At 39.8% G+C, this 27,287-nt stretch overlaps 1 protein-coding gene across 1 annotated transcript; it reads right to left on the bottom strand.

Moving 5' to 3' along the window:
- Window positions 1–1,814: 1,814 nt before the first annotated feature.
- col6a3 (collagen, type VI, alpha 3) lies at window positions 1,815–25,496 on the bottom strand. The gene is made up of 45 exons (XM_063496631.1): window positions 24,902–25,496; window positions 24,073–24,672; window positions 23,223–23,816; window positions 22,387–22,986; window positions 21,560–22,159; window positions 20,727–21,326; window positions 18,719–19,330; window positions 17,902–18,522; window positions 17,144–17,740; window positions 16,397–17,008; window positions 15,938–16,272; window positions 15,146–15,224; window positions 14,901–15,046; window positions 14,724–14,816; window positions 14,580–14,633; window positions 14,375–14,446; window positions 14,243–14,269; window positions 14,116–14,160; window positions 13,952–14,005; window positions 13,809–13,871; window positions 13,466–13,531; window positions 13,231–13,284; window positions 13,092–13,127; window positions 12,946–13,008; window positions 12,593–12,655; window positions 12,448–12,510; window positions 12,085–12,147; window positions 11,866–11,916; window positions 11,666–11,701; window positions 11,484–11,546; window positions 11,115–11,177; window positions 10,576–10,608; window positions 10,418–10,454; window positions 10,285–10,296; window positions 9,683–10,176; window positions 9,489–9,591; window positions 8,579–9,280; window positions 8,330–8,432; window positions 8,178–8,233; window positions 7,622–7,882; window positions 6,634–6,708; window positions 5,484–5,669; window positions 4,568–4,627; window positions 3,609–3,794; window positions 1,815–2,622 (listed from the first exon to the last, which is right to left on the bottom strand). The coding sequence occupies exons 1-45, from the start codon at window positions 25,422–25,424 to the stop codon at window positions 2,582–2,584; spliced, it is 9,897 nt and encodes a 3,298-aa protein (XP_063352701.1). The 5' UTR covers window positions 25,425–25,496; the 3' UTR covers window positions 1,815–2,581.
- Window positions 25,497–27,287: the final 1,791 nt, after the last annotated feature.

The following is a 27,287-nucleotide window of genomic DNA, read 5'->3' as shown; positions in this document are numbered from 1 at the left end:
GTGATGTGAGAAAAGCACCAAAGCGACTGAGAAAAACTGTAATATCCTTGGGCAAGATCCTAATCCCAAGGTGCTCTCTGATGCATCTATCTGAGTATGAACCTTTGATAGAAAAAAGTGCAAGGTGAGTGAGGCAAGTTGTATAAAGTGCTTTGAGTGCTCAGATAGAGTAGAAAAGCACTATATAAGAATCATTTCATTTAACATAACTTAGCCTTACATTCCGTCATTCAAATATGGTCATTTCTAGCTTAAAAGAACTATAATCTCAATAATGATAATATGAATCTTTTTTTAAGATGAAAATTTAGTTTAACTTTCTATTACTAATGTTACATTCTGTTGCATAATGGGAAACAAGGGGATGATTGTGGTAAGATACAGAGTGACAATGAAAGAACTGATATTAAAGACCCCAGCAGTGATGACATCTGGAGATTTTGCTGTGGCTGAAGAGAAATCACATCTGCAGACTTTTTATATTCACAAGCTGTTTGCATTTCTCCTCTCCAGAAGATGGCCAAGCCTGTGCTCCTCACATCCTTACTTTGTATGCTTATGAAAGATTATCTGATCACTTTGGAATCTTTAAAGCTTGCAAGTACAATGTGTTGCTTTAAAAGTTAAAAAGAGAAATGATCTATGAAATGATTTACGAATGCATTACATTCACAGAATCACAAAGGAGTAGAATAAAATTTCAGTGGCTGCCCTGAGAATAAATCAGAGATCATAATTGTCAGAGACAATTAATTGTAAATATTTGGACTTTTATTGTTTCTGGGAAGTAGTTGGGATTTTAAGAATATAGTGCTGTAAAAAAATAGGATGGTTATTAATCATTGACATTTTCACCATACTTATGAAGATAGGATGAATTATTAGAATCTGTCAGTTATAAGGTTTAGAGGTTTAGCTAAAAAGTTTTCTTCTTTCACATGGAAAAAAAAAACTTGGCTGTAAGGCCAAAATGAACTGAAGGAAAATACATCTCCATGTCCCCATCATGAGGTCAGGGTAACATAAAGAACACCAGTTACTTCCTGATTATCGCAACAGTACTGTGTTACAATTGTACTTGTTTGTATAATTTCATCTGCAATTCTGTCAATCTTGTGTAACAGAAATGAAGCTCAATAAATCTACTTCTGTTTGTGTCAGAGTAGTACCAGTGACACACTACGCAACAGTGTTTTGTTTGTTTGTTTTTTGTTTTTTAAATATATAAATATAATGCAATTTTTTTTCTCACTCTTAACTGAAGCCTTTCATTGAACTACCAAATAAACACATTGTTACTCTCTCTCTGACCAGACACGTGGCAGCACTTCTGCTATAATTATGTTTGTATTTAACAAAAGAAAAATGCAGACATAAGTGTACACATTAGTTTTTGACTGCCAGTGAAAACTGTTTTCTTTACTCTCTCTCACTGAACTAACACAGTCAGTCCCTCAACATGTTTGTATTCTCTGCTCATATTGTCTTCATATTAAATAATGTTTTGCTTTATTTACGTTAACATTGCACTCAACAGCAAACAAGTCCTCCTTAACAAAAAAAGTAACTTCAAGGGCCAAATTGCATTATATTTCTTCATGTCAATATACAAGAAAGTAGGGTTGATGTGGGCCGCAAGTGGCCCTCGGGCCGCAAATTTGAGACCCCTGCTCTAAACCATGCTACTCCAATGAAGTAAACTATCACTTTGCAAATGAACTTCCATTAAACACATCACTGTGTGAAGTGAATGTCTAGCATTTTACTGCTGTGCAACATTTAATTTAAAACAAGAAATAAAATGAATCAGTTGCTCATGTTTATTAGAAAGTCTAATTCATTTTTATTTCGCCCTTTCCCACATGGAACATAACTTTCTGCAAATCCAAAATGAAATGAAAAATAAAAACAGCTTGAAAAGTACATTCTGTTTCTCAATAGCTGGAAATCTTGTGTTTGAGGCAACGGATCCAGAAGTGCACTAAACATTACATTAATGTTGGCATCCCAGCAGTTGGTTGCTGTCTTTACATACACACACGCTGCCACACTAGACTCGTGTAAACATTGCTGTGGATTTGGTGACAGTGAAATAGTGAAAAAATCCACAGGGATGAAGTGAGTTTAAAAAAAACTGCTGCTATGTGAATCTGGAATGTAAAAAGAAGACTTAACCACAATATAAAAAAAGATTACTGCTTTAAAATCCTTCATGTACTGAGTCATTGCTAATCTCTGTCCAAGATATTCATACATGTTTCTTGTTAAATCATAAAACTGCATTTTAAAAAATATGAAAACTGTGATCGTTCAAGAGAACTTGATTTTACAAAACCAAATCCACTTAATAACTCCTTCTGTAAGACAAACATATCATGTAGCACCAGTAGGTTAAAACAAATCATGCAGCAAATTGTGTTGCTTCCTTCTTGTTGTGAAAAAGACTACTTCAAGAGTTGGGGGATAAAGTCCATGTTTGTGGAATCCAGTGCAGCCACCATTACTTTATGGCCATTTTGGATGGTTCTCCTCAGAATCCCCTAAATGGAGGTAAGAGCTGGCCATGTCTGTCACTTTCGTCCTATGTTTTTATTGTAGCAATGACTCTTTGGTTCACTGGTGCTGGGGATGAAGGAAGAAGAAAAACATGATTAAGCCCTTTGTATTTGACAAAATTCCATGTCTATTTCTATTAAATCTCTATGTTATCACTTGATTCTCAAGAGACCGTGTAAAGAAGTTTATGTGTTATGCTAGCAGCAACCAAATGTCAATTTATTAACTCTATTTCTATGTAGATGCTTTACATTCAACCAAATATGGGCTAATTGTGTCATTATTAAAAGCATATTTAGATAAGGAAGGCAGGGGAGTTTGTGCTTAAGCCAGTTAAGAAAGGCTTGAAGATACAATTTTCTGCAACATGATAACAACCATTTTTCAGTGATAAGTGTAATCAACTTGTACTCCTTCAGAATGACGGCTTATGACTTTTACACCTATTTTATGGGATTGTGTTGGGCGTCTCCTTGCCCATGCAAACAGTGAAATGGTTCATAATATCAGTGAAATGGTTCATAATACATAACCCTAACCCCCGCGACCCGGCCCTGGATAAAGCGGAAGAAGATGGATGGATGGATGGTTCATAATATTGTTTTCTGACCAGCGGCTGTGGACTTTGGTAAAAGAGTGAAACATAGCTCAATATCATTATAAGCTATAAAACTTTATTTTTTTATAATCAGCCTGCTTTGTGCTGCATTTTAACTCCTTACTCCAAAGTTTGTTCCTGATCTGGGGTCAATTCCTTCCAAAAATTCACAAAATTCATTTTTAGATACAGGAGAGAAAAATAAGGGCATATTTTTGGACATTTCTGCTAGATTTGTCTTAAACATATCTGTGACAAATAGTTAAACAATAAGCCATCTGAAAGATTTATACATCTAAGATTATTCATCACATGATTTGATTTACTGGTGCTTAATGTCTTGTTACATTTAATGTGACATTTAGCGTAGAATAGCAAGCTGATTTCAACTTTTCCCTTCATTAAATATGACAAGTCCCTACTGAGAGAAGACTACTACGAACAAGAGGAGTACCTGGTTTTCCACAAGCCTTCACACACTGCTCGTAAGTGTCGAAGCGATTCTGGTTTCCACCACAGCCACCGTACCAGAAGCGCATGCAGCTCTTGTTGGCAGCATCGTAGTGCCACTTGAGAACAAATTTGGCACAAGTACCTTCTTCTTGTGGAAGCTGGCAAATGTCCACAGCTGTAAAAGCAGCTGGGAAGGAAATGAGAAAGAATAGGATTCAGTAAAAGGATGAAAACATGTGCAGCTGAAGGTTATGCAATATGTGCTAAATTACACTTTAAATATGAGATTTGGTGACTGATGTGATCAGCAGTTTTCCATAGTCATGAGATATGTGGACATATAGGTAGACAAAGGTTTATAGTACATTTCCTAGCTGTGAGTATGTGATGGCAGTTTACTCCAAAGCTGATAAGTTACTGATGACTTAACCTTGTTATGTAATAAGCCTGCTGCTAAAAAAAGTAATGAATCCTTGAACATAGCTTTGTTTCCATTAATTTTCTCTATGTGACTTGGCTCATGCCGTTGAGAAAAAGCATAACCTTGGCTTGGCTTTTTACTTGCTCGATCAGCCATTTTTAGAGAATGTGAAGGACAGTAGAGGATGCAGATGCCCTTGAAGACATAGTATTAATTGTACTGCAAAGTGAGCACAGTGTACAGCAGTGTGGAAAATATGTAACACTGATATTACTTCCAAAGCCAAGGGCTGTTATGTATATGTATTAATGATGGTCTAAAAAGGTTTGATATGGATTTGCTTGCTTAAAACTAGACCAAAGGGAAAGTTTATTTTCTTCTGGTTAATATTTGCATACCACGCACATGCATTTACATCAATTTCAGCTAATCAATAAAGTGGGTTGGCAAGGAAAGTAAGTGTAACATAATATTTTTGGAAAGAAGTAATCATGATATTCGGGTCTTAATATTGCCAGTGAGTGTATATTGGAGCTTACCAGGATCTGGGAGGACCTCCACCTGTTCAACTTGCTTCACCATTGGCTGAGGCTCTGCCACTGTGAACATACAAAAATATTACCGTGGTTTCACCTTAAAGGGGCAGATGTTGTTATAAAATAAATAAATAAATACCACAACATTTTTCATTGGCTGTTTCATAAGCTCCCACCCTTACTAACTGGTTTGGATGCTATTAGACTGTCTCAAAGTGAGCTGACTCCTGAAAAACTGGCTTTAGACTAGAAATAATTATTTCTGGTGTCTTTGACTAGTGCCTCGTTTTTAACAAGGTTTTGATTTTAAAATACTCTCTAGCAGCTTAAACTGTATTAAAGGGTGCATTTTTAGGAATGACAGATGGTTGCAACTAGGCTAGGTTGGGATCTGCTTGGGATCTGCTAGACTTCAAACAACGGCCCATTCATGAAGTAGCTGTATGATAAGCCTTTCTATATTAAGCTAATGCTATGTTGCCACTGCAGATAGCTAGTCAGTAATTATAATCTTCATAGTTTATATTAAACATATACACACAGATTCTTCCATTCTTTACATTGGTGCTCTATTTTTTTTTGACTGGGTGATTAAATAAAAAAAACATGCTCAAAAGTCTCTCTACAAAGCTGGGTGGGTATTTCATTAAATAAAGGGATGCAAGTTTTTTCAAAAGAACATATGCCTGCTCTGTGTGGTTCTATATTACGGAGCCCCGTAACTTCATCTTCATTTTTTTTTCTCCCATGTCCCTTGAGGGGCTCCGTAATATATGTCAAAAATGACTGGAGAGTCATTATTGTTATGGGTAACAATTTAAATTGTAAGTTTTGTATATCCAGTTGAGGCCCATGTTGAATACGTTGCATTAACCAGGTGATGGCACACTCCCGCTGAAATCCTGACAGCGTCACTTACCTGACCTCATGCAGTTTTTCAAGCAGAGAGCCTCACTGTCGAACCTATTTTCATTCCCTCCACAACCTCCATACCAGAACTGTGCACAGAACCCGTTCTTTCTGTCAAAGAACCACTTAGCCTCATAGTCTTTGCAGGGCATTCCAGGGTCATAGTCAAGCGAGCATGGGCCTGCCAATTCATTAACTAGAACATGCAGAACAAAAAACAAACAAACAAACAAATAGCTGTGATATAGCAGTGATGGAGGACAAATAGAGAAAGAGGATGCGTTTGTGTGAGGATTAGATGAACAAATACAGCATACAACAAACTGTAAGCTTTGAAAGTAGCAAGTAAACAAATGTATTAGAAGTTCAGATGTATTTGAAAGGGGTTTTAAATTAGTTTTTGTGCCTGCAGAGGAAAAGAAATGGCATTCAGCATGAGACTACTTTCACTACACAGGAGTCTGGATAATTGCAATATATTAGAAGAGGTTTTGCTTGTTAAAAATATTTTAAAAAGTTGTGATTAGAATGAAAGAGGATTATTTTTAGGATTTCATGGATGGATCTGACAAGTTAGTTGTAACTAAATTCATTAAATGTTAGTTCCTTTTGTGTTTTCATGCCTTAGTTGTGCTCTAAATTCTATGCCTTTCACAAGGACCAAGAGCTGTAAGGTTTCTTTTCCTTTAGTATTTTCTGATGAAACAAACTTCTTCATAGTGGCACACATTTTACCCACAAGTGCCTTGTTTGTCACAATACGTAAGGGAAAAGATTAGATTAACAAACCAAGACACTAAGGTTTAAACTGCCAATTTTGTAAGGTTTTGTAAACAACTTGCGGTGTATCTTTGCACGTACTAGTGACTTGATAAATAAAATATTAGTGCAGTAGTCCCATTTGATATTGCTGCATTACAGAAGCCCACAATCTTTGACTTGAACCTACAGGTTTTATTTACATAACTAATATAATACCTCGGAAACCCAGCAAAACACAACTCTATGGGGGCTACTTCTAAGATATATTACTGGCCCATTTTGATTACAGGTCCAATACACTGGTATTCCGATATGTGGCTGCTAATTATATAGGAAATGTTATAAAAGCAAAGAAGTTTCCAAGCAATATACAGACACAAGCATGCAAAGTTACTCACCAGTTTCTGGTTTGTCCAGGGGTGTGGTATTTGGAGTACTTGTGTTTTGGCTGGCAAGCTTATGCTCAGCTGCTTCTGTGAAATAATAAATAATGTATTTGTCAATACAACTTAAAAAATAGACAGCATGCAATAAATTAATTTATTTAGCTAGGAAACGGCAATTCTTAGGGTCTGTATGTGGATAGAGGTGGTCCCTAAAATCAAAGAAGCTAAAACAAGCTAGTTTATTTTATTTTGCCGTTTTGGGGAACTATTTAATTTGAATCTGTATTAACTTTGAGTGTGAAGTTGCAAAACATACTATATGCCATTAAATAGGGTTGGGACAGCTGTGAAATCGAGACCAGTGTTACATGGTGTTAATACAAATGTTAATACCAATGTCCACACATATTACAGTTTCCTCCTCCTGTACTGCAGTACCAATGTGGGGTAATCTGTATTCAGAGTATGGTAATCTGGTAGAGGTTGTATTCTATTCCATTCAGGATAATTCATTTCGAGTGAAATCACACCAGTTGCCTCACGGCACTTTACATTGTAAGGTAAAAATCCTACAGTGTTTTCCAAAAAAAAAAACCCCAACATCAAACAACTCTTTATGAGCAAGTACCTTTCAGCAAAAGATTGTTCCAATAATGAATGTACATGGAATACATCAGAATGCAGACACTTTTGTTTTGTTTATGATCTAATCACCATTAAGTTATCAGGCCTGTGGTAATTAAAAAAAAACCTCTAGTATACTGAGAATTATACACCCCTAAAATTTATTAGGATACACAACCTGTAATGGATAGTTACATCTGTAACAACTTGAAGCTAGCTCTTTTTAAATGGTCTCCATAAGAGCTTTTGAAGACTTCCACAAATAGTGCTTGTGTACTTCTGTACCCCAATGGCATGTTTACAGTTGAATATGCAACACATGCAAAATATGAATGAATAATTTCTGAAAAAGCTAAAGCTGACTTTATAAACTCACTTGTAGTAATGACGCCTTTGAGAGTAGAGACAATTTGACCCTCTGCCGTGTAAGCTGTGACTACAGCGTGATACGTTTGAGCACTTTCCAAGTTGTCCACAGCAAGCTCTGTACCCGACACATTGGTCTTCAGCACCAGTGCATGGTCATGGAGCCTCACGACAACAACCTCAAAGTAAACAAAGAGCTTGGCATCTGGCCTGCTCCAACGCAATTTCAAGCTACTGGAGGTGATATTAGAGACGTGCAGCTCCTCTGCATCTGTGTGTAAGAAAATAACAGAAAAAGAGTATGTTGTAGTTGTGGTGGATGATGTCAATGTAACAAATGTTATTTTGCTGCATGGCCAAGAAGCATACATTTATAAGTAATCTTTACTTTGTGAAGCATGATAAAAGTAATATTCTAAAACAAGTGTAAAAATATTATTGAATTATGGGCAGGCAATTTTAGCAGTTAGCGACAGTATGTATGACTTACAGTGACCAAAGCTGTCAGTACTTCTAGCCGAAAATGCAAAAGTAGTAAAGAAAAATTTGTTCAACAACAGTCTTACCCTTGTGCTTTCTTTCATGAACTGCTTGGTGATTTTCATGATGCTTCTGGTGTTTCCTACAAATGTGGCAATGTTAAGGAAATAAATTGTAAAGAAAACCACCAATGTTTCCAGCATTAATAAAACAGCATTACAAAAATTACAAAACTTACTCCACTTCCTGTGATGGTGTGAAGGGGTTTTTTAGTGGCTGGTCATTCTGAAACCACTTGCAGTTTTTGGAGACTTCAGGGGACATGTAGAAAGCATTTTCAACTGAAAAGCAATGCAACATAGAACACAACTAGTTCAGGTTTGTTAGACTGATGCAACAAATAGAATCTATTCTAAAATATTAAAAAAAAGAAAAGCAAAAGGTATTGAAAAATTATCATGCACATCAAAATATATCTTGAACTTACTACTGATATACTTGGGCAGTAGCTGGCCAAAGGTCTGGATTTGTCTGTCATAAAAGTCTGAGCTACTCTTCAGCTGCTTGAAGAAGACATCTGAAGGCTCGCTGGCCATGTTTGACAAGACACTTGCATCCTTAGCACTCAATGTTTCACCTACACCAAAGATGACGAGGAAGTAGCCCCTGCACTTGACCTCAGTGGCAATGCGTATCAGCTGCTCCTGGTCTTGTTCCACACTTCCTGTCACAAACAGTATGAGTACCTTTTTGTCACGTTGTACAGGTGCCTTCTCAAACACTTGATCCACCGTCCTTTCAATTGCCTCTGCGAGTGCCCGGCCACCTTCCAGCTGGGGTGTTTTCTCTACCAGGAATTTGATAATATCTTGTGCTGAAGTGTGTTCAGTAAAGCCAATGTCAACATGAAGGGGGGACCCAGATTTGTTATTCAGGAACTCATAAGGTGCTTGCTGAATCACAGACACTCTGGCGTGGTTAACAGATGATGTGGGATTTGAAGACACATGAAGATGCTCTACCATGTATGATATATAGTGTTTAATCTCGGCAAAGACAGTTGGGTAGGTAGACTCAGAGCTGTCCATGACAAAAGCAATGTCAATGTCGACATCTGAGGTGAAAGATCTCCTATCTCGGCCAGCAGTTGGGGGAACATAGTCACAGATTTGGTCCGGAGAGCAGAAATCTTAAAAAAGAAGAAATAAAATTATGTAATTTTTTTTCCTTTACATGGACTGAGACAATCTGTATTCAACAGGAGTTCTTCATCTAGTCTCTTTTTATGCAATGCTTGGAAAAAATGGCTTTATTCTTAGATAAAAATACATCAAAATCTGACAAAATAAAAGTGAGAAGCTGTTTCATAAATACTAATCCACCCAAACAGGTCTTACCCAGGCAGACATGGCAGTTCATAACCTTCTGGATGACTGAATTGTACTGTTGACTATTAGCGTTGGGAAGGACAATGACCTGGGCCAGTGCTGTGTTGTTGGCCTGGTATACAAGGAGAGGAAAGTTACAAGTTGAATACAAACTGATGGCCTATAAAATTAAAATTTGCTTTGGCTGTATGTTGTTATGTTACCTGCACCGCTCTGGAGAGTGCTCTGTCCTCCTGTCTGACCAGCAGCAAAGTGGCAATTCCAGCGTTGTGAAGGCGGAGGGCTGCACTAGTAATTGCTTGTGACCGACCAACTTGATCACCTACAAAGAAGATGGCCACCTTCCTTATGAGGAAGCCACTGCGTATCCTCTTGAATGTGTTCTGGGCCACAAAGTTCATGGCTGTTTCCAAGCTGCGGGGCTTTCTTGTCTGTGGGATCTGAAGTCCTTCAATGCGTTCTACCAGGGCACGTTTCTTCATGGCATCAGCAAACCGGACCTCAGTGGTGACTTCGTTGTTATACAGGGTCAAAGCAACACGAGCTCCTCTTGGACAGTTACTTTCAGCGATTGTAATTTTTCTGACTATGTTTAGGACTGTGTCACGCATGTTGTTGAAGACTGGACGGCCAAGGCCTTGTGAGATGTCGAGGGCAAAAGCCAGCTCAGTGGGGTAGAGTGGGCATTCCTGCTTACCTAATGATGTCAACATAAAGGATTTTTGTTCTCACTGTGGTTGTGGATACAGTACATACACAAAAAGTCTAAGCATTATTATTTCGTTAGCAAATCTTTTGCACTTACCAAAGCAGCAAGCTGGTAAAGAAAATTACACAGAATATGGTAAGATGTTTCATGAAGCACACAGTGCATAGGCATCAATAGTTCACAAAAATAAATAAAATTACATTGCTGAAAATTACTAAATTATACTTACGACAGTTGTCTCTGATCTTTGTGACAAGGTCACATTGCTGAGGGACAAAGAAACCACAGAAACATTTATTTAAAAAAGGGCTGTGATGTGTAGAACTGAGTAAAGTTATGAGAATTATGCTCTGTTCAATACAATTCACAAAATATCTGATCAAATACCACAGCTCCTTGTCCTCTTTGTCCTTTGATACCCTGTTAGAGAGAAAACAGGGTATCAGCAACTAAATAAACATCCAGCCTAGGGGTGAGAATTATAGCCAATATAATTCGATTCAGTTTTCTTTATATAGCGCCATATCACAACAACAGTTGCCTCAAGGTGCTTTATATTGTAATGTAAAAACCCTACAATAATACAAAGAAATCAGAGAAAACCCCAACAATCATATGACCCCCTATGAGCAAGAGCTTTGGCGACAGTGGGAAGAAAACTCCCTGTAAAAGTAAGAAACCTCCGGGAGAACCAGGCTCAGGAAGGGGGCAGTCATCTGCCACAACCAGTTGGGGGGATAAGGTGAAGAGCTAACAGTAATAGGTTATAAAATAATATAAAGATATTGGCTATAACTGTGTATTTAAACATGAAATACCTGTATCTAGGCAATGTTATAAATGAACTTGAAATAAACTTGTTGATGGCATAATGTCACGCAAATTAAATTCACGCAAGTTGTAAAAAAAGATTTTTAGATGCTTACATATGGCCCAGGATATCCAACTTCTCCCTTTTGTCCCTGTGTACCAATATTCCCAGAGACTCCCTGGAAATAGTTAACAGTAAGGGAAAAGAAAGAAATTCATATTTAAAGCAGTTCAGATGTCCGTACTTTAAAACAGAGAATGACTCCCTCTACTTCGCTATCTTCAAACATAAAAAAATGTGCATGCAAGTCATTTGCTGGCAAGAATGCATGATATATATTTAAATCAAAACTTCAGAACCTGTCCTCTACTTCACAACAACAAACACATGTGCTAAACTGCGATCTGGAACAAAGCTGGGGCATTTGATGAAACTGTAGCAGACGTGTATACTAACCTTATTCAAATGTGGACTTAAAACTTACCCTCTGTCCACGATTTCCTCTGGATCCAAGTCCACCCGCGGTGCCAGGGTCTCCAGCTGCTCCCTGAAATGATGGATAAAAAGAGGATAAATGGAAATGACGAGTATCTAATAATAAGCTTACTCATCTGAGGAAAACACAACAGTTTGTTTTAAAGGTTCACTGCTAGTGTTCTGCATTACCTTGGGACCTGGGAATCCTGGGAATCCTTCATCTCCCTGTAAAGAAGAATCACATATGCATTAAGTACTCTTTGTATAAAACTGCAAAAATAATTTTATTTTGGATGCATCAGAGCCATCACCTTGTATACAGCTCTATTCAACATTATAGAAGGGGTTGTTATCTTTACTTAGGCATGTTCAGTTCAAAAATCACTTGCCTTTCTTCCTTTAGGCCCTTGAACACCAAAACCATCTCTACCATCTTCACCCTGTAAAAGAAAAACATATTTTAATTCAAAATACTGGGGTAGCAGAGGGAAAACAATAGCAACGCTATCATCTTCCCTTTTCCCCCAATTAAACAATAATTTCTTGCTCAATATTCACAAAATTTACATTCAGTAACATTGCAATAAAATAAGATGGTTTGCTCTTACAGGCTCTCCAATGGGGCCAGGTGATCCAACATCACCTTTAGGTCCTGGTTCTCCTGGCTCTCCCTACAAGGATATGAAGATAATGAAATACCTTTAGATGTAAGGTAAATGTCAAAGTGATGAATAAAGTGTGACTATATATCTTTAATATGATCGGTTTTCTATAGATTTAATTAATAACATGTGCTTGTTTTGCAAGGAGAGCCTTAATGTTTTCTTACAGCGCTTTCCGGTTCACTCAAATAGACTCCACATGTATGTCCAGTAATGTGATAGAGCTTGGCTTAAGCCAGTGTGTTTATGATTAAATCAAACCTGTTATGAAAGAACATGAGCCACTCCAAATTTAGTTCCATTCAGTACCTTGCGACCAAGAGGTCCTCTTCTACCTTTTTCTCCACTAGGACCTGGGGTACCTCCAGGACCCTAGACAAGAAGAAATTAGAACATTAAAGTTAGATTTTGAATGCAATCAACACAGAAAATTTGACCTATTGTGTTCACTCACTCTAGGTCCAGGATTTCCATCTTCTCCTCTTGCTCCTGGTGCACCATTTGGTCCAGGCGGACCCTTGGAAAAAGACAAACCAGCCATCAGTGATGCACCACTTACTTGCATATTAGAGCTGCATTACCAATTCATGAGAGAGAGAGAGAGAGAGAGAGACACAGACAGACAGACAGACAGACAGACAGACAGACAGACAGACAGATAGACAGACAGATAGACAGATAGATAGATAGATAGATAGATAGATAGATAGATAGATAGATAGATAGATAGATAGATAGATAGATAGATAGATAGATAGATAGATAGATAGATATGCACCAAATAGGGTGAGAAGATGACAAACTTACCCTTGGCCCATCAATACCAGACTCTCCCTGTACACCAGGCGCTCCGGGGCCTCCAACATTTCCCTTTAATGATAGTGCAGAAAGATGTTACTGTCATTACGAGGGCAGGTATTAAACTCTGTTTTAACAATGAAAAAGGCACTTACAGCTGGCCCAAGTGAACCTCTTCTGCCATTGGGTCCCTAATGAGGAAAGAGTTAGTTTTAAAAAAACAAAACTAAAAAAAACTGCATTAACAAAAACTTTGGCAAGTAAGTGATCAGAAAAGACAGTGAAAGTGTTTACCCTTCTTCCAGGTTCACCAGGGCCTCCCCTCCTTCCATCCTGACCAGGCTCTCCCTGTCATACAGGACAAACATCACAGTGAATTAAATTGATGCTGACAGATATCCAAAAAATAAAACAACAAAACAAACGAACAATATACGAGCGATATTAAGCCTCAAAAATTAAATCGAGTACAGAGATGCAGGATTTATTTCAGTAGCACTATAATTAGCTACAATTAGGGGGGTATTACCGCTGGTCCAGCATCACCAGGGTCTCCTTTGGGTCCTGCCTGGTTGTTATCTTGTCCAGTTGTTCCCTATTAAACAGAAATCACTCTTTCAGTCTCTGCTACATCCAAACACCAATAAATACAAATTTGTCATGATAAAAAAATAACAAAATAACCATATTTAAACATTGCCTTAATCACAAGAACTGTATTCATTAGAAAGTAAGTATGTGCAGCTTCACATGAAGCATTAGTAACACTCTCTTCTTACACATTCCTTTCTCACATACTATGTATGCATGCAAAATAAAAGTGATGCACATAAAATCAGTCAAAAACTATGCCATAATAATCAGCTTCATACAGGGTCTCCTCTGATTCCCTGTTGTCCTATGTCTCCTGCTTGTCCTTTGGCACCTTTGGGACCCTAAAAAAAACAAAAGAATTTCTCAGCATTAACCATATTTAGCAATAAGAAAAAAAACCCAGATGCATCTAGTCACTCACTCTTCTGCCAGGGTTTCCTCTTTCTCCAGGGGGCCCAGCCACACCACTTTTGCCCTAAAACCAAATCAAACACAGCCTTTAAAGCTGATAATTTTATATGATTTTGTATGATTAATTGTTAATATATAGAACACATAGCATAAAAGACAAAATACATGACTCACCTCTTCTCCATTGATGCCATCAAGACCAAGTTCTCCAGCTTCACCCTGAAATAAGGGGGCAGTGGGTTAGCCTTTTTTGTCAGAATGTAAGAAAGAAAGAAAGAAAGAAAGAAAGAAAGAAACGTACCTTTTCTCCTGAGTATCCACGAGACCCCTAAATAGAAATAAAGAGTGTTAGATTATTGTATTCATGAATAAAACAATATATAACAATTAAACCATACAACTTGAATGGCAGGGTTAATATTAAAGGGCTTACCTTGACACCTCTCTGGCCAGGACATCCTTGGAAACCCTGGGTTCCATTCACACCAGGAGGACCCCGTTCTCCCTGTATTAACAGAACATGACAACAAAATTCACTGACAAAATACCAAAGAACAGAATCTTAAGAAAGGACACAGAGAGGTGATAAATGAAGAAAATAATAGAACAACAACCATAAACAAAACATTCAAACTTACAGGTCCACCTTCATCTCCAGGATGTCCTTGACTTCCTGGTAATCCTGGACCACCCTGACAGACAAAAACAAAACATATATAAGCTTTGTAATTAAAAACAAAATCTCCAAGTATAACTGAGGGGTATTTTTTAGGATAAGATACCTTAGATCCTGGCTGTCCAACTCCTCCTCTGTCTCCTCTGTTGCCAGTACATTTGCATGGCACTCCACAGATCTCTCTTTCTGCAATATTGTCCTGTGCAGTAAAATAAAGCATTTTCAGTTTATGGGTGTCATAAATGAAAGGCATAGTTTTTATTTATTAATCATCAGTACCCACCAGTTCTTCCAGAAGCTCATAGTCCAAGTCCATGATATTCAGTCTTAAGGGTCTTGTGTACCTGAAGCCACGACCAAATTCTAATAGCGACGCCTCCTCAAAATTGGGTGCCCCCTCCAACCCAACCAGAATGAAACTGTTCACTCCTGTTTTCCAAAACGCAACATATTTAAGTTCACTAATTACCTTTGCGATTTCAGGATAGATAATACCTGAGTGCACTTTATACTTCATCATCTTTTTACCTGACAGCCGAAGCTCCTCAACTCGCCTTTTCATTTCAGCATATGGAGCATCAATACCATCAGTCAGATGAATAACAACCTTCAGGGGAAAAGAGCAAAAATACAAGTTTTATATTTTCTTAATTTTCAAGTTTCCAATAGTCTTTTCACTGTATAAACTCTAAAGTTTAAACTCTACAGTTTGGAAAAAATGTTTTTCAGCCTTGATCTTATTCTTTAATATTAAAAAAATAGTGAACCCAGCTGAATTAATATACACTGGCAGTGACTAATTCAAGGACAAACCTAGACAACTGACCCCAACAATGAGGGGATCTGGCTGATTTCATGTGGAAATTTTTTACTTTAGCTCCAGGAAAGATTCAAGGTCATGGCATACTAAAGCTATTCTGATGGTATATAGTGTCCCAGGTGAAAACCAACACCCTAAAAAAACGCTCGTTTTTTGTTGTTGTTGTTTTTGTTTTCTTGCTTGTTTTGTTTTGAGTTTTATTGAGTTTTGTCAGCAATGTCTATAGGTCAAACTAACTCAGCTCAATAATTACACTAAGTTGCTAAGCCAATCAAGTCAGATTATTAATACATGAATGAAACGTTAACTAAGAAGTGCACCAGTTGACGCAAATGCACAAGAGAAATTTTATCACCCTTGTGACAATACATGACATTTTCAACATCAACTTGAGATATGCATTATTTTAGCAGATATTGAAATATTCCTAGAATAGCCCTGACACTGGCGCATGTGAACTGCTTGGGCAATTTCTACTTTAGTATATTTGAGTAACTAACCTTGACAGTGTCATCCTGTCTGACTTTGAATCTGTTGGTGTAAGCTGATATGGTCTTGCCATTGAGAACAAAGGGGCCACGATTCCGCAAGGCTCTGAAAGCCTCAAATAACTCATCTGGATTTTTTGTGAAGTCCAGCTGGACCGGCTCAGAAGCAGAATCCATGGCCAGCATGCCCACTTGTACAGATGGAATCTGCCCAGCGGAGCAGCTAATGGATGCCATTTTGGAAATCCTCTGCAAAATAGCCTCCATCTTGCTCTGGAGGTTGGTCTGAGAACTGAAAATATTCTGGGCGGACACATCAAAACCGACCAACACTTCTACATTGGAGGCTGTAAAACATAATATTATTTTACCTTAGACACTTTTGGTCACCCCAAATCATGTGACAACCTTTAATCATTTAATTTAATGTATCATCGACAAGCAAGAAACATATAATATTACTTCTCTTACTTTTAGCAAGTTCTTTCGCACCGACACACAGCTTCCCTTTTACTTCATCATCCAGAGTTTCCAGGATTTGTTCATTGAGCTCTGAGAGTTCCAGAACGGTACTTGCTCGAGCCACCATGGAAGGTACACTTGCCAGGTTTTCCAACTCATTCTGAATGTTGCCCACTCCCACTGCAAAGACTCTCACACCTTTATTCTTCAAGCCAAGCACTGCTGATTTACTGTCATCAGCTGAGTTTCCTCCAGTGACAGTTATAAGAATTTGAGGAGTGCCCTCATCAGCCCTGCTGCCCCTTTGTTTAGAAAAGTAAACATCTTGAATAGTGCGAAGGGCTGCACCGGTGTTCAGTCTGCGTCCACCTTTGTACTCTATTTGACCAATAGCATTTAGGATCTCATCCCTGTTACTGTATGTGTTGAGGTAAAAGCCATCATTGACATCTTCAGCATAATGTGCCAAGCCAATCCGTAGGTTATCTCTCTCAGTGAAGAACAGATCAATTAGGTTGTTGATAAAAATCATGATTTCTTTGAAGTCCTCTCGGCCCACATTAATGGAGCCATCCACCAAAAACACTATATCAGCCTTTTTAGATGGAGGCAGGCCTGGTGCTACAAGAAGGGAAATACAGATATATTAAAATATGTGTTTATATTGAAAATATTTACTTGGTTTTTAGTCCAAAACCACAACACGTCCTAATCATTCTAGGCCCTGTAAAATGAGTACATTTTAGTGTTACTTACTTGGAGTGTCATATTCTGATGTGTCGTCAACAGTAGTCTCACTCAACCTGTTAATAAACTTGTCCTTTATTGTTGGCAGGTTTGAGAACTTAGAAACCTGAATGACATCAGCTGGGCTCTTGGAAATACTCATCAGCTGCCTTGTGTCAGCACGATCAGCACCAATACCAATACAGTTAACTCGGGAGGTCTTGAGCAAAGGTCCATAGAGGGAAACATCTTGGGGTGAACGTCCACCTGTGAGAACCACAAGATGCTGGGAGGCCTCAGTTGGTCGAGCACCAGCAAAAGAGTTTAACTCAAAGCGCAGAACATGATCAATAGCATCAGCCAGGTCTGACGATCGTCCACCCATCTGACGGAGTCTTCTGATAGCAGAGACAACAGCTGCCTTGTTGTTGTGTGAATTGAGCGAAAATTCTGTTTTAACTTTGTCTGCATACTGGACAAGAGCGACACGAATTTTATCAGGCTGCACATCAAGTTGTTCAACAATTTTGAGAATGAAGTCACGGATGTGAGCAATCCCTTCGGAATCTGTATTATCTGAGCCATCAATTAGGAAAATTATGTCCTTTTTCCCGAGATCTAGAAAGACTGAAAAAAAAAACACAACATAAGGAAAGAAATGCCTCCATAACAGTGAAGGTAAATTATAAAAAGCAAATGATGTACACAATCAGTAACTGCCTTTAGCACTTTCAGTTGAACTTAATTGGAGTCTTAAATATACAGAATGATTACACACTATTTCTTACCTTCTGGGACATGAGTATAACTTGCAATGATATCATCAGTGGATATTTTTTTGACTGAATCAATAAGCTGTTTTTCCACCTTTGAAAAATCTCTCAAGCTGTCAACTGTATACACAAGCTCTGGCTTCATGGAAATCTGTCTCAGTTCATCTTGGTCTGCATTTCTTGTACCAATGGCCAGAGGTGCTATCCGGTTTCTCTTGAGATCATCGACTGAGCTGGATACATCATCAGTAGATTTGCCAGCCGTAACTAGAATGAGGAATTGAGGCACACCTTCCTCAAGACGGCTTCCGCCTGATCTCTGGTAGATTCTTCTGGCGACAAACTCGAGAGCACGTCCTGTGTTTAGATTATTCCCACCTTTGTTTCGAAGTCTCGACAAGGCCTGGAGCACTTCATTTTTTGTTGAGTGTGCATTCAGTGGAAATTCTATTTTTGGATCATCGCTGTACTGCACCACTGAAACTCGGACCTTATCCAGTCCTACATCCAGCTTCTCCACAACTCTTCCTATCATATCACGGATGGAAGGGAATTCACTACGCACTGCTGTTGTGCCATCAATAAGAAATACAACATCCCTTTTTTCTCCTCCTGTGGGTACAGATGGTACTGGTGCTTGAAAGGAATAGAAGCAAAATAACACAGTCTGATTACTAATCCTGAATGGAGAGTTCCTAATAGTGTACACAGATAAATATATATAACATACAGTATGATTTGGGGTATGATTCTAGCTTTAATACAGTAGTAACACAGTAATAATATAAATGAGGACTGTGCTAACCTGTAGATTTTATTAAATTCAATTTACCTTCATAAGTTGGGAACTCTGGACGCAACCTGTTGATGTCATCATCTGACAGCTCAGTGAGTTTGTTGATTAATTCTTCTTGAACTGTGTACAGGCCAGGAAGGTCATCTATTACGTGGGCGTAATTGGAGACGTATGACACCACCCTCAGCTCTGTGGGGTTCACATCCCTGGTCCCAATGCTGAATGGAATAACTCTAGATTGTTTAAGAGAAGAAGCTGCACGACGGACATCATCTGTAGAAGGCCCACTAGACACAACAATAACAAACTGTGGAACACCATCCTGCTTTCTGCTACCCCGTGCTGCTGTCAGAATATCCTGATTGAGAAACTGTAAGGCCTGACCCAGGTTACGTTGTCTTCCACCTAGCTTCCTCATTCCCTTGATGGCATTCAAAACACCTTCTTTGGTTGTATGTGTGTTTAAATACATATTAGCCTGAGCAGTGTCACCATACTGGACCACACCAACACGGATTTTATTTTCGCCCACATTGAGACTCTCAACGACCCTGCGGATAAACTCCTGGATGATTGGAAATTCCCTTCCAACGCCATCAGATCCATCAACGAGGAACACGACATCCTTCTTCGGGCCCTGCGATGCAGCTGAAAAAGACAGAAGTTGATATTAGGCTCAGTTTCATCAATGTATGACAATAAAATGGTCGTATTAGTGGTAAATTGAGCCTACATATTTTTTATCGTGAAGATTCTGGTGCATATTCGCAGAAATAAGTCACTTTTTTTCCCGTTTTTGACAAAAAAAGTTGTATATCTCTTAATCTATCTTACTCATTTCCAACTTTTTCAAAACTTTCAGCTAGAAAGTTTCATAAAACCCCAAATTAGATCAAATTACAAAAATTTTACATTTCAACACCGGTTCTCCAAATGAGAATCTCAAAAAGATTGGACTTTGGGTATGACCCCAAATGAATGAAAAGAAGGGCCTTTTAAAATGTTCTTCTGATAATCAAACATTCTTGAGAGTTCTATATTTAAAAAAAAAACAACAACAACAACATAATTTTACATCCCCCAGCAGCCTAAAGCTATTGCAGCGTAACTAATTACAATAGTCCAGCCTAGGAGTAATAAATTCAATAACTAGTTTGTCAGCATCACTCTGAGGCTTGATGTTTTTATTTTTGTTTATTAATTTATTGCACAATTGCTGCAATAAATTTAATGTGCTGAATATGCACATTAAAGGACGTATCCTGGTCAAAAATGACTGGACAAGAACGCCTGATCTGTCTTGTGGCATCTATTGTAATACATTATTGGTTTGTGTGTGTCTGTGAGTTATACCAGGGACTCAATCACTTTTGATTACAAACTGTCTTCATCGGTGGAGCCACAGCATTGAAATCAGTTAGAATTCATATGCATTATTAATCATTAATAACACTTTTAATGGCATTATGAGATAAAAGAAATGAGTGAGGCTAGAATTTAGGCAACTACTCTGCATGTTGGCACATGGCATATGACAAATTGCTTCATTTCAAGTATAATGATTTATATTATTAAATGCTTTTAAGTATAGTAGTTCAAAAAATGACAAATTCTAAAGATGTAAAAGACGAGAGGTTATTGGGTGAAAATAGCAGTGAAAGAATCGTTGGTTTAATGGATAACAAACTATATAAGGCTGGTGGCGGGGGGTTAATAATGAAAACTGCAGCCTCCAAAGACAATTTAAAATGAACTTCAACAATAAGAAGCTCAAAAGAGTGATTGACAAAAAATTAAATATAGTAGCTTAAAGCAGATGATTGAAAGTTCTGTGTTCTCACAGAAGTTCAAACGATAATACTATGTTCTCAAAGTCTTAAAGACAATAGCCTGGCCAACATCTATTTAAGAAAGACCAAAGCATGCTTCCAACTGGTTTGAAATGCGCAAGAAAATCATATTCGTTTATTATGTTTTTCTCACTGTAACTGAAATAAGTAAATTAACTTTTGGAGCCAGCAATAGGATGTGTCTGACAACATACCAATTACGGTTGGTAATTCTGGGGTGACTTCAATAACTGCAGCCTCCACAGAGGACTCAACTTGCTGTTGCACTTTGGGTAGGTCAGTAAGTTCAGACACAGATAGAGCATAACTGGGCTCGCCAGTTATGGTCTGAAGTTCTGTGCTGTCAGAGCCTCGGGTTCCAATTGCAATGGTCAGGACACCCAGCTGTTTGAGAGCAGAGGCTGGTTCATCAATACTGTCAAATGATCTTCCACCAGTGATCAATATTAGGACCTGCGGAACTCCTGAGGGCCGCCTGCTTCCGGCAGAGGCCGTGAAGACGTTATCCCTCAAGTACCGGAGAGCTACTCCAGTGTTGAGGGGTCGTCCGCCTTTGTGCCTCAAACCTCTGACACTGTCAAGGACCTCTCTTTTTGTGGTGTAAGTGTTCAGATAGAACTGGACGGCTGGATCTCTGCTGTACTGAACAACCGACACACGGTCTTTGCCATCATCCACACTGAGTGTCTCTACTTGTTTTTGGACAAAGTCTCTCATAGCTGGAAATCCAGTTCTAGTAGCATCAGATCCATCCAGCAAAAACACCACATCCTTTCCTGCTGGCTGTCTGACCACTAAGAGACATGAGATTTACCATATGTTTAACTTGGTCAATCAAATATTTTGCAGCTAAAAAGCAACATGGTAAAATTGAACTCTTTCTTTACAACCACAACTATTTTGTAAAAAAAAAAAAAAAAAAAAACAACAATCCACTGGCTGACCTAACACAGCAGTACAAATATGCTTTCTTTTCACACTGTTTCCTACCATGATTCTGAAATTTGAAGATGGGTCATGTTCTTACCAGTCACTGTTGGGGTCAAAGGTGTGACCCTCATTAGCACTGTGCTCATTACAGAAGAGAGCTGTTCTTGAACATTGGAAAGGTCAGTGAACTCAGACACAGATACAGCATGACTGGGCTCGCCAGTTATGGTCTGAAGTTCTCTGGGGTCAGAGCCTCGGGTTCCAATTGCAATGGTCAAGACACCCAGCTGTTTGAGAGCAGAGGCTGGTTCATCAATACTGTCAAATGATCTTCCACCAGTGATCAATGTTAGGACCTGCGGAACTCCTGAGGGCCGCCTGCTTCCGGCAGACGCCGTGAAGACGTTATCCCTCAAGTACCGGAGAGCTGCTCCAGTGTTGAGGGGTCGTCCGCCTTTGTGCCTCAAACCTCTGACACTGTCAAGGACCTCTCTTTTTGTGGTGTAAGTGTTCAGATAGAACTGGACGGCTGGATCGCTGCTGTACTGAACAACCGACACACGGTCTTTGCCATCATCCACACTGAGTGTCTCTACTTGTTTTTGGACAAAGTCTCTCATAGCTGGAAATCCAGTTCTAGTAGCATCAGATCCATCCAGCAAAAACACCACATCCTTTCCTGCTGGCTGTCTGACCACTAAGAGACATGAGATTTACCATATGTTTAACTTGGTCAATCAAATATTTTGCAGCTAAAAAGCAACATGGTAAAATTGAACTCTTTCTTTACAACCACAACTATTTTGTAAAAAAAAAAAAAAAAAACAATCCACTGGCTGCCTTAACACAGCACAACAAATATGCTTTGTTTTCACACTGTTTCCTACCATGATACTGGAATTTGAAGATGGGTCATGTTCTTACCAGTCACTGTTGGGGTCAAAGGTGTGACCCTCATTAGCACTGTGCTCATTACAGAAGAGAGCTGTTCTTGAACATTGGGAAGGTCAGTGAACTCAGACACAGATACAGCATGACTGGGCTCGCCAGTTATGGTCTGAAGTTCTCTGGGGTCAGAGCCTCGGGTTCCAATTGCAATGGTCAAGACACCCAGCTGTTTGAGAGCAGAGGCTGGTTCATCAATACTGTCAAATGATCTTCCACCAGTGATCAATATTAGGACCTGCGGAACTCCTGAGGGCCGCCTGCTTCCGGCAGAGGCCGTGAAGACGTTATCCCTCAAGTACCGGAGAGCTGCTCCAGTGTTGAGTGGTCGTCCGCCTTTGTGCCTCAAACCTCTGACACTGTCAAGGACCTCTCTTTTTGTGGTGTAAGTGTTCAGATAGAACTGGACGGCTGGATCTCTGCTGTACTGAACAACCGACACACGGTCTTTGCCATCATCCACACTGAGTGTCTCTACTTGTTTTTGGACAAAGTCTCTCATAGCTGGGAATCCAGTTCTAGTAGCATCAGATCCATCCAGCAAAAACACCACATCCTTTCCTGCTGGCTGTCTGACCACTAAGAGACATTAGATTTACCATATGTTTAACTTGGTCAATCAAATATTTTGCAGCTAAAAAGCAACATATTTAAATTGAACTCTTTCTTTGCAACCACAACTATTTTGTAAAAAAAAAACCAACCAAAAAGCAAAGCTATCCACTGGCTAACTAAACACAGGAAAACACATTTGATTTCTGTTCACACTGTTTCCTACCATGATACTAGAGATTACAAATGAGTCACGTTCTTACCGGTCACTGTTGGTGTCATGGGCGTGGCCCTCACTATCACTTTGCTCATTACAGAAGAGAGCTGTTCTTGGACACTGGGAAGGTCAGTGAACTCGGACACTGACAGAGCATAACTGGGCTCATATGATATTTTCTGCAGCTCTCTAGCATCTGAGGTCCTAGTTCCAATGCCAATCACATAAATGCCCTGCTGTTTGAGAGCTGAGGCTGGGCTATCTACATTGTCAAAAGACCTTCCCCCACTTAGCAAGATCAATATCTGTGGGACACCCTGCAGGCGTCTACTCCCAGAGGAGTTTGTAAAGACGTTGTCTCTGACGTATTGGAGAGCTGCCCCGGTGTTTAGGGGTCTTCCTCCTCTGTGTCTAAGCCCTCTGACCGAGTCCACCACATCCTCCCTTGTAGTATATGTGTTCAGATAGAAATGGACCTCTGGTTCTCTGCTGTACTGGACCACAGAGACATGGTCTTTGTTTTCTCCCACATTGAGTTTCTCCACCACTCTCTCTACAAAATCACGCATGGCAGGGAAGCCATTCCTTGTGCCATCAGAACCATCCAGAAGGAACACGATATCTTTTCTGTCACGTGAAACTGAGAAAAGACAGTAGGACAAAAAAATGAAAAACCTTTCACAAAGGTTGTGAGATTATCTTTCACTGGCACACTAATATATTTAACAACACTAGCCTGGCCTACTTCTGTTTTAGAAAGACCAAAGCATGCTACCAACTGGTTTGAAATGCACAAAAAACCTATAAACGCATCACATTCATTTATTTGCTTTTCCTCACTGTAGCTGAAATAAGTAACTTTTGGAGCCAGCAATAGGATGTGTCTGACAACATACCAATTACGGTTGGTAATTCTGGGGTGACTTCAATAACTGCAGCTTCCACAGAGGACTCAACTTGCTGTTGCACTTTGGGTAGGTCAGTAAGTTCAGACACAGATAGAGCATAACTGGGCTCGCCAGTTATGGTCTGAAGTTCTGTGCTGTCAGAGCCTCGTGTTCCAATTGCAATGGTCAAGACACCCAGCTGTTTGAGAGCAGAGGCTGGTTCATCAATACTGTCAAATGATCTTCCACCAGTGATCAATATTAGGACCTGCGGAACTCCTGAGGGCCGCCTGCTTCCGGCAGACGCCGTGAAGACGTTATCCCTCAAGTACCGGAGAGCTGCTCCAGTGTTGAGGGGTCGTCCGCCTTTGTGCCTCAAACCTCTGACACTGTCAAGGACCTCTCTTTTTGTGGTGTAAGTGTTCAGATAGAACTGGACGGCTGGATCGCTGCTGTACTGAACAACCGACACACGGTCTTTGCCATCATCCACACTGAGTGTCTCTACTTGTTTTTGGACAAAGTCTCTCATAGCTGGGAATCCAGTTCTAGTAGCATCAGATCCATCCAGCAAAAACACCACATCCTTTCCTGCTGGCTGTCTGACCACTAAGAGACATGAGATTTACCATATGTTTAACTTGGTCAATCAAATATTTTGCAGCTAAAAAGCAACATGGTAAAATTGAACTCTTTCTTTACAACCACAACTATTTTGTAAAAAAAAAAAAAAAAAGAACAATCCACTGGCTGACCTAACACAGCAGTACAAATATGCTTTCTTTTCACACTGTTTCCTACCATGATACTGAAATTTGAAGATGGGTCATGTTCTTACCAGTCACTGTTGGGGTCAAAGGTGTGACCCTCATTAGCACTGTGCTCATTATAGAAGAGAGCTGTTCTTGAACATTGGGAAGGTCAGTGAACTCAGACACAGATACAGCATGACTGGGCTCGCCAGTTATGGTCTGAAGTTCTCTGGGGTCAGAGCCTCGTGTTCCAATTGCAATGGTCAAGACACCCAGCTGTTTGAGAGCAGAGGCTGGTTCATCAATACTGTCAAATGATCTTCCACCAGTGACCAATATTAGGACCTGCGGAACTCCTGAGGGCCGCCTGCTTCCGGCAGACGCCGTGAAGACGTTATCCCTCAAGTACCGGAGAGCTGCTCCAGTGTTGAGGGGTCGTCCGCCTTTGTGCCTCAAACCTCTGACACTGTCAAGGACCTCTCTTTTTGTGGTGTAAGTGTTCAGATAGAACTGGACGGCTGGATCGCTGCTGTACTGAACAACCGACACACGGTCTTTGCCATCATCCACACTGAGTGTCTCTACTTGTTTTTGGACAAAGTCTCTCATAGCTGGGAATCCAGTTCTAGTAGCATCAGATCCATCCAGCAAAAACACCACATCCTTTCCTGCTGGCTGTCTGACCACTAAGAGACATGAGATTTACCATATGTTTAACTTGGTCAATCAAATATTTTGCAGCTAAAAAGCAACATGGTAAAATTGAACTCTTTCTTTACAACCACAACTATTTTGTAAAAAAAAAAAAAAAAAAGAACAATCCACTGGCTGACCTAACACAGCAGTACAAATATGCTTTCTTTTCACACTGTTTCCTACCATGATACTGAAATTTGAAGATGGGTCATGTTCTTACCAGTCACTGTTGGGGTCAAAGGTGTGACCCTCATTATCACTGTGCTCATTACAGAAGAGAGCTGTTCTTGAACATTGGGAAGGTCAGTGAACTCAGACACAGATACAGCATGACTGGGCTCGCCAGTTATGGTCTGAAGTTCTCTGGGGTCAGAGCCTCGTGTTCCAATTGCAATGGTCAAGACACCCAGCTGCTTGAGAGCAGAGGCTGGTTCATCAATACTGTCAAATGATCTTCCACCAGTGATCAATATTAGGACCTGCGGAACTCCTGAGGGCCGCCTGCTTCCGGCAGAGGCCGTGAAGACGTTATCCCTCAAGTACCGGAGAGCTGCTCCAGTGTTGAGTGGTCGTCCGCCTTTGTGCCTCAAACCTCTGACACTGTCAAGGACCTCTCTTTTTGTGGTGTAAGTGTTCAGATAGAACTGGACGGCTGGATCACTGCTGTACTGAACAACCGACACACGGTCTTTGCCATCATCCACACTGAGTGTCTCTACTTGTTTTTGGACAAAGTCTCTCATAGCTGGGAATCCAGTTCTAGTAGCATCAGATCCATCCAGCAAAAACACCACATCCTTTCCTGCTGGCTGTCTGACCACTAAGAGACATTAGATTTACCATATGTTTAACTTGGTCAATCAAATATTTTGCAGCTGCAAGCAACATGTTTAAATTGAACTCTTTCTTTGCAACCACAACTATTTTGTAAAAAAAACAAAAAACAAAAAGCAAAGCTATCCACTGGCTAACTAAACACAGGAAAACACATTTGATTTCTGTTCACACTGTTTCCTACCATGATACTAGAGATTACAAATGAGTCACGTTCTTACCAGTCACTGTTGGTGTCATGGGCGTGGCCCTCACTATCACTTTGCTCATTACAGAAGAGAGCTGTTCTTGGACACTGGGAAGGTCAGTGAACTCGGACACTGACAGAGCATAACTGGGCTCATATGATATTTTCTGCAGCTCTCTAGCATCTGAGGTCCTAGTTCCAATGCCAATCACATAAATGCCCTGCTGTTTGAGAGCTGAGGCTGGGCTATCTACATTGTCAAAAGACCTTCCCCCACTTAGCAAGATCAATATCTGTGGGACACCCTGCAGGCGTCTACTCCCAGAGGAGTTTGTAAAGACGTTGTCTCTGACGTATTGGAGAGCTGCCCCGGTGTTTAGGGGTCTTCCTCCTCTGTGTCTAAGCCCTCTGACCGAGTCCACCACATCCTCCCTTGTGGTATATGTGTTCAGATAGAAATGGACCTCTGGTTCTCTGCTGTACTGGACCACAGAGACATGGTCTTTGTTTTCTCCCACATTGAGTTTCTCCACCACTCTCTCTACAAAATCACGCATGGCAGGGAAGCCATTCCTTGTGCCATCAGAACCATCCAGAAGGAACACGATATCTTTTCTGTCACGTGAAACTGAGAAAAGACAGTAGGACAAAAAAATGAAAAACCTTTCACAAAGGTTGTGAGATTATCTTTCACTGGCACACTAATATATTTAACAACACTAGCCTGGCCTACTTCTGTTTTAGAAAGACCAAAG

The sequence above is a fragment of the Pelmatolapia mariae genome, linkage group LG16_19 (assembly GCF_036321145.2).
Source record: "Pelmatolapia mariae isolate MD_Pm_ZW linkage group LG16_19, Pm_UMD_F_2, whole genome shotgun sequence".
Taxonomy (NCBI): domain Eukaryota; kingdom Metazoa; phylum Chordata; class Actinopteri; order Cichliformes; family Cichlidae; genus Pelmatolapia; species Pelmatolapia mariae.
This window is presented reverse-complemented; position numbering and strand designations above follow the sequence as displayed.

What these genes read in the sequence shown, in the direction of transcription:
- col6a3 (XM_063496631.1), bottom strand. Translation starts at nt 25,424, where the DNA reads ATGAGAGACTTTGTCCAAAAACAAGTAGAGACACTCAGTGTGGATGAT. An exon ending in CAGGATTCCCAGGTCCCAAG is followed by an intron (nt 11,547 to 11,665) that starts GTAATGCAGAAC and finishes CCATCATTTCAG; the next exon opens with GGAGCAGCTGGAGACCCTGG. An exon ending in TCATGAAAGAAAGCACAAGG is followed by an intron (nt 7,883 to 8,177) that starts GTAAGACTGTTG and finishes TCTTACACACAG; the next exon opens with ATGCAGAGGAGCTGCACGTC.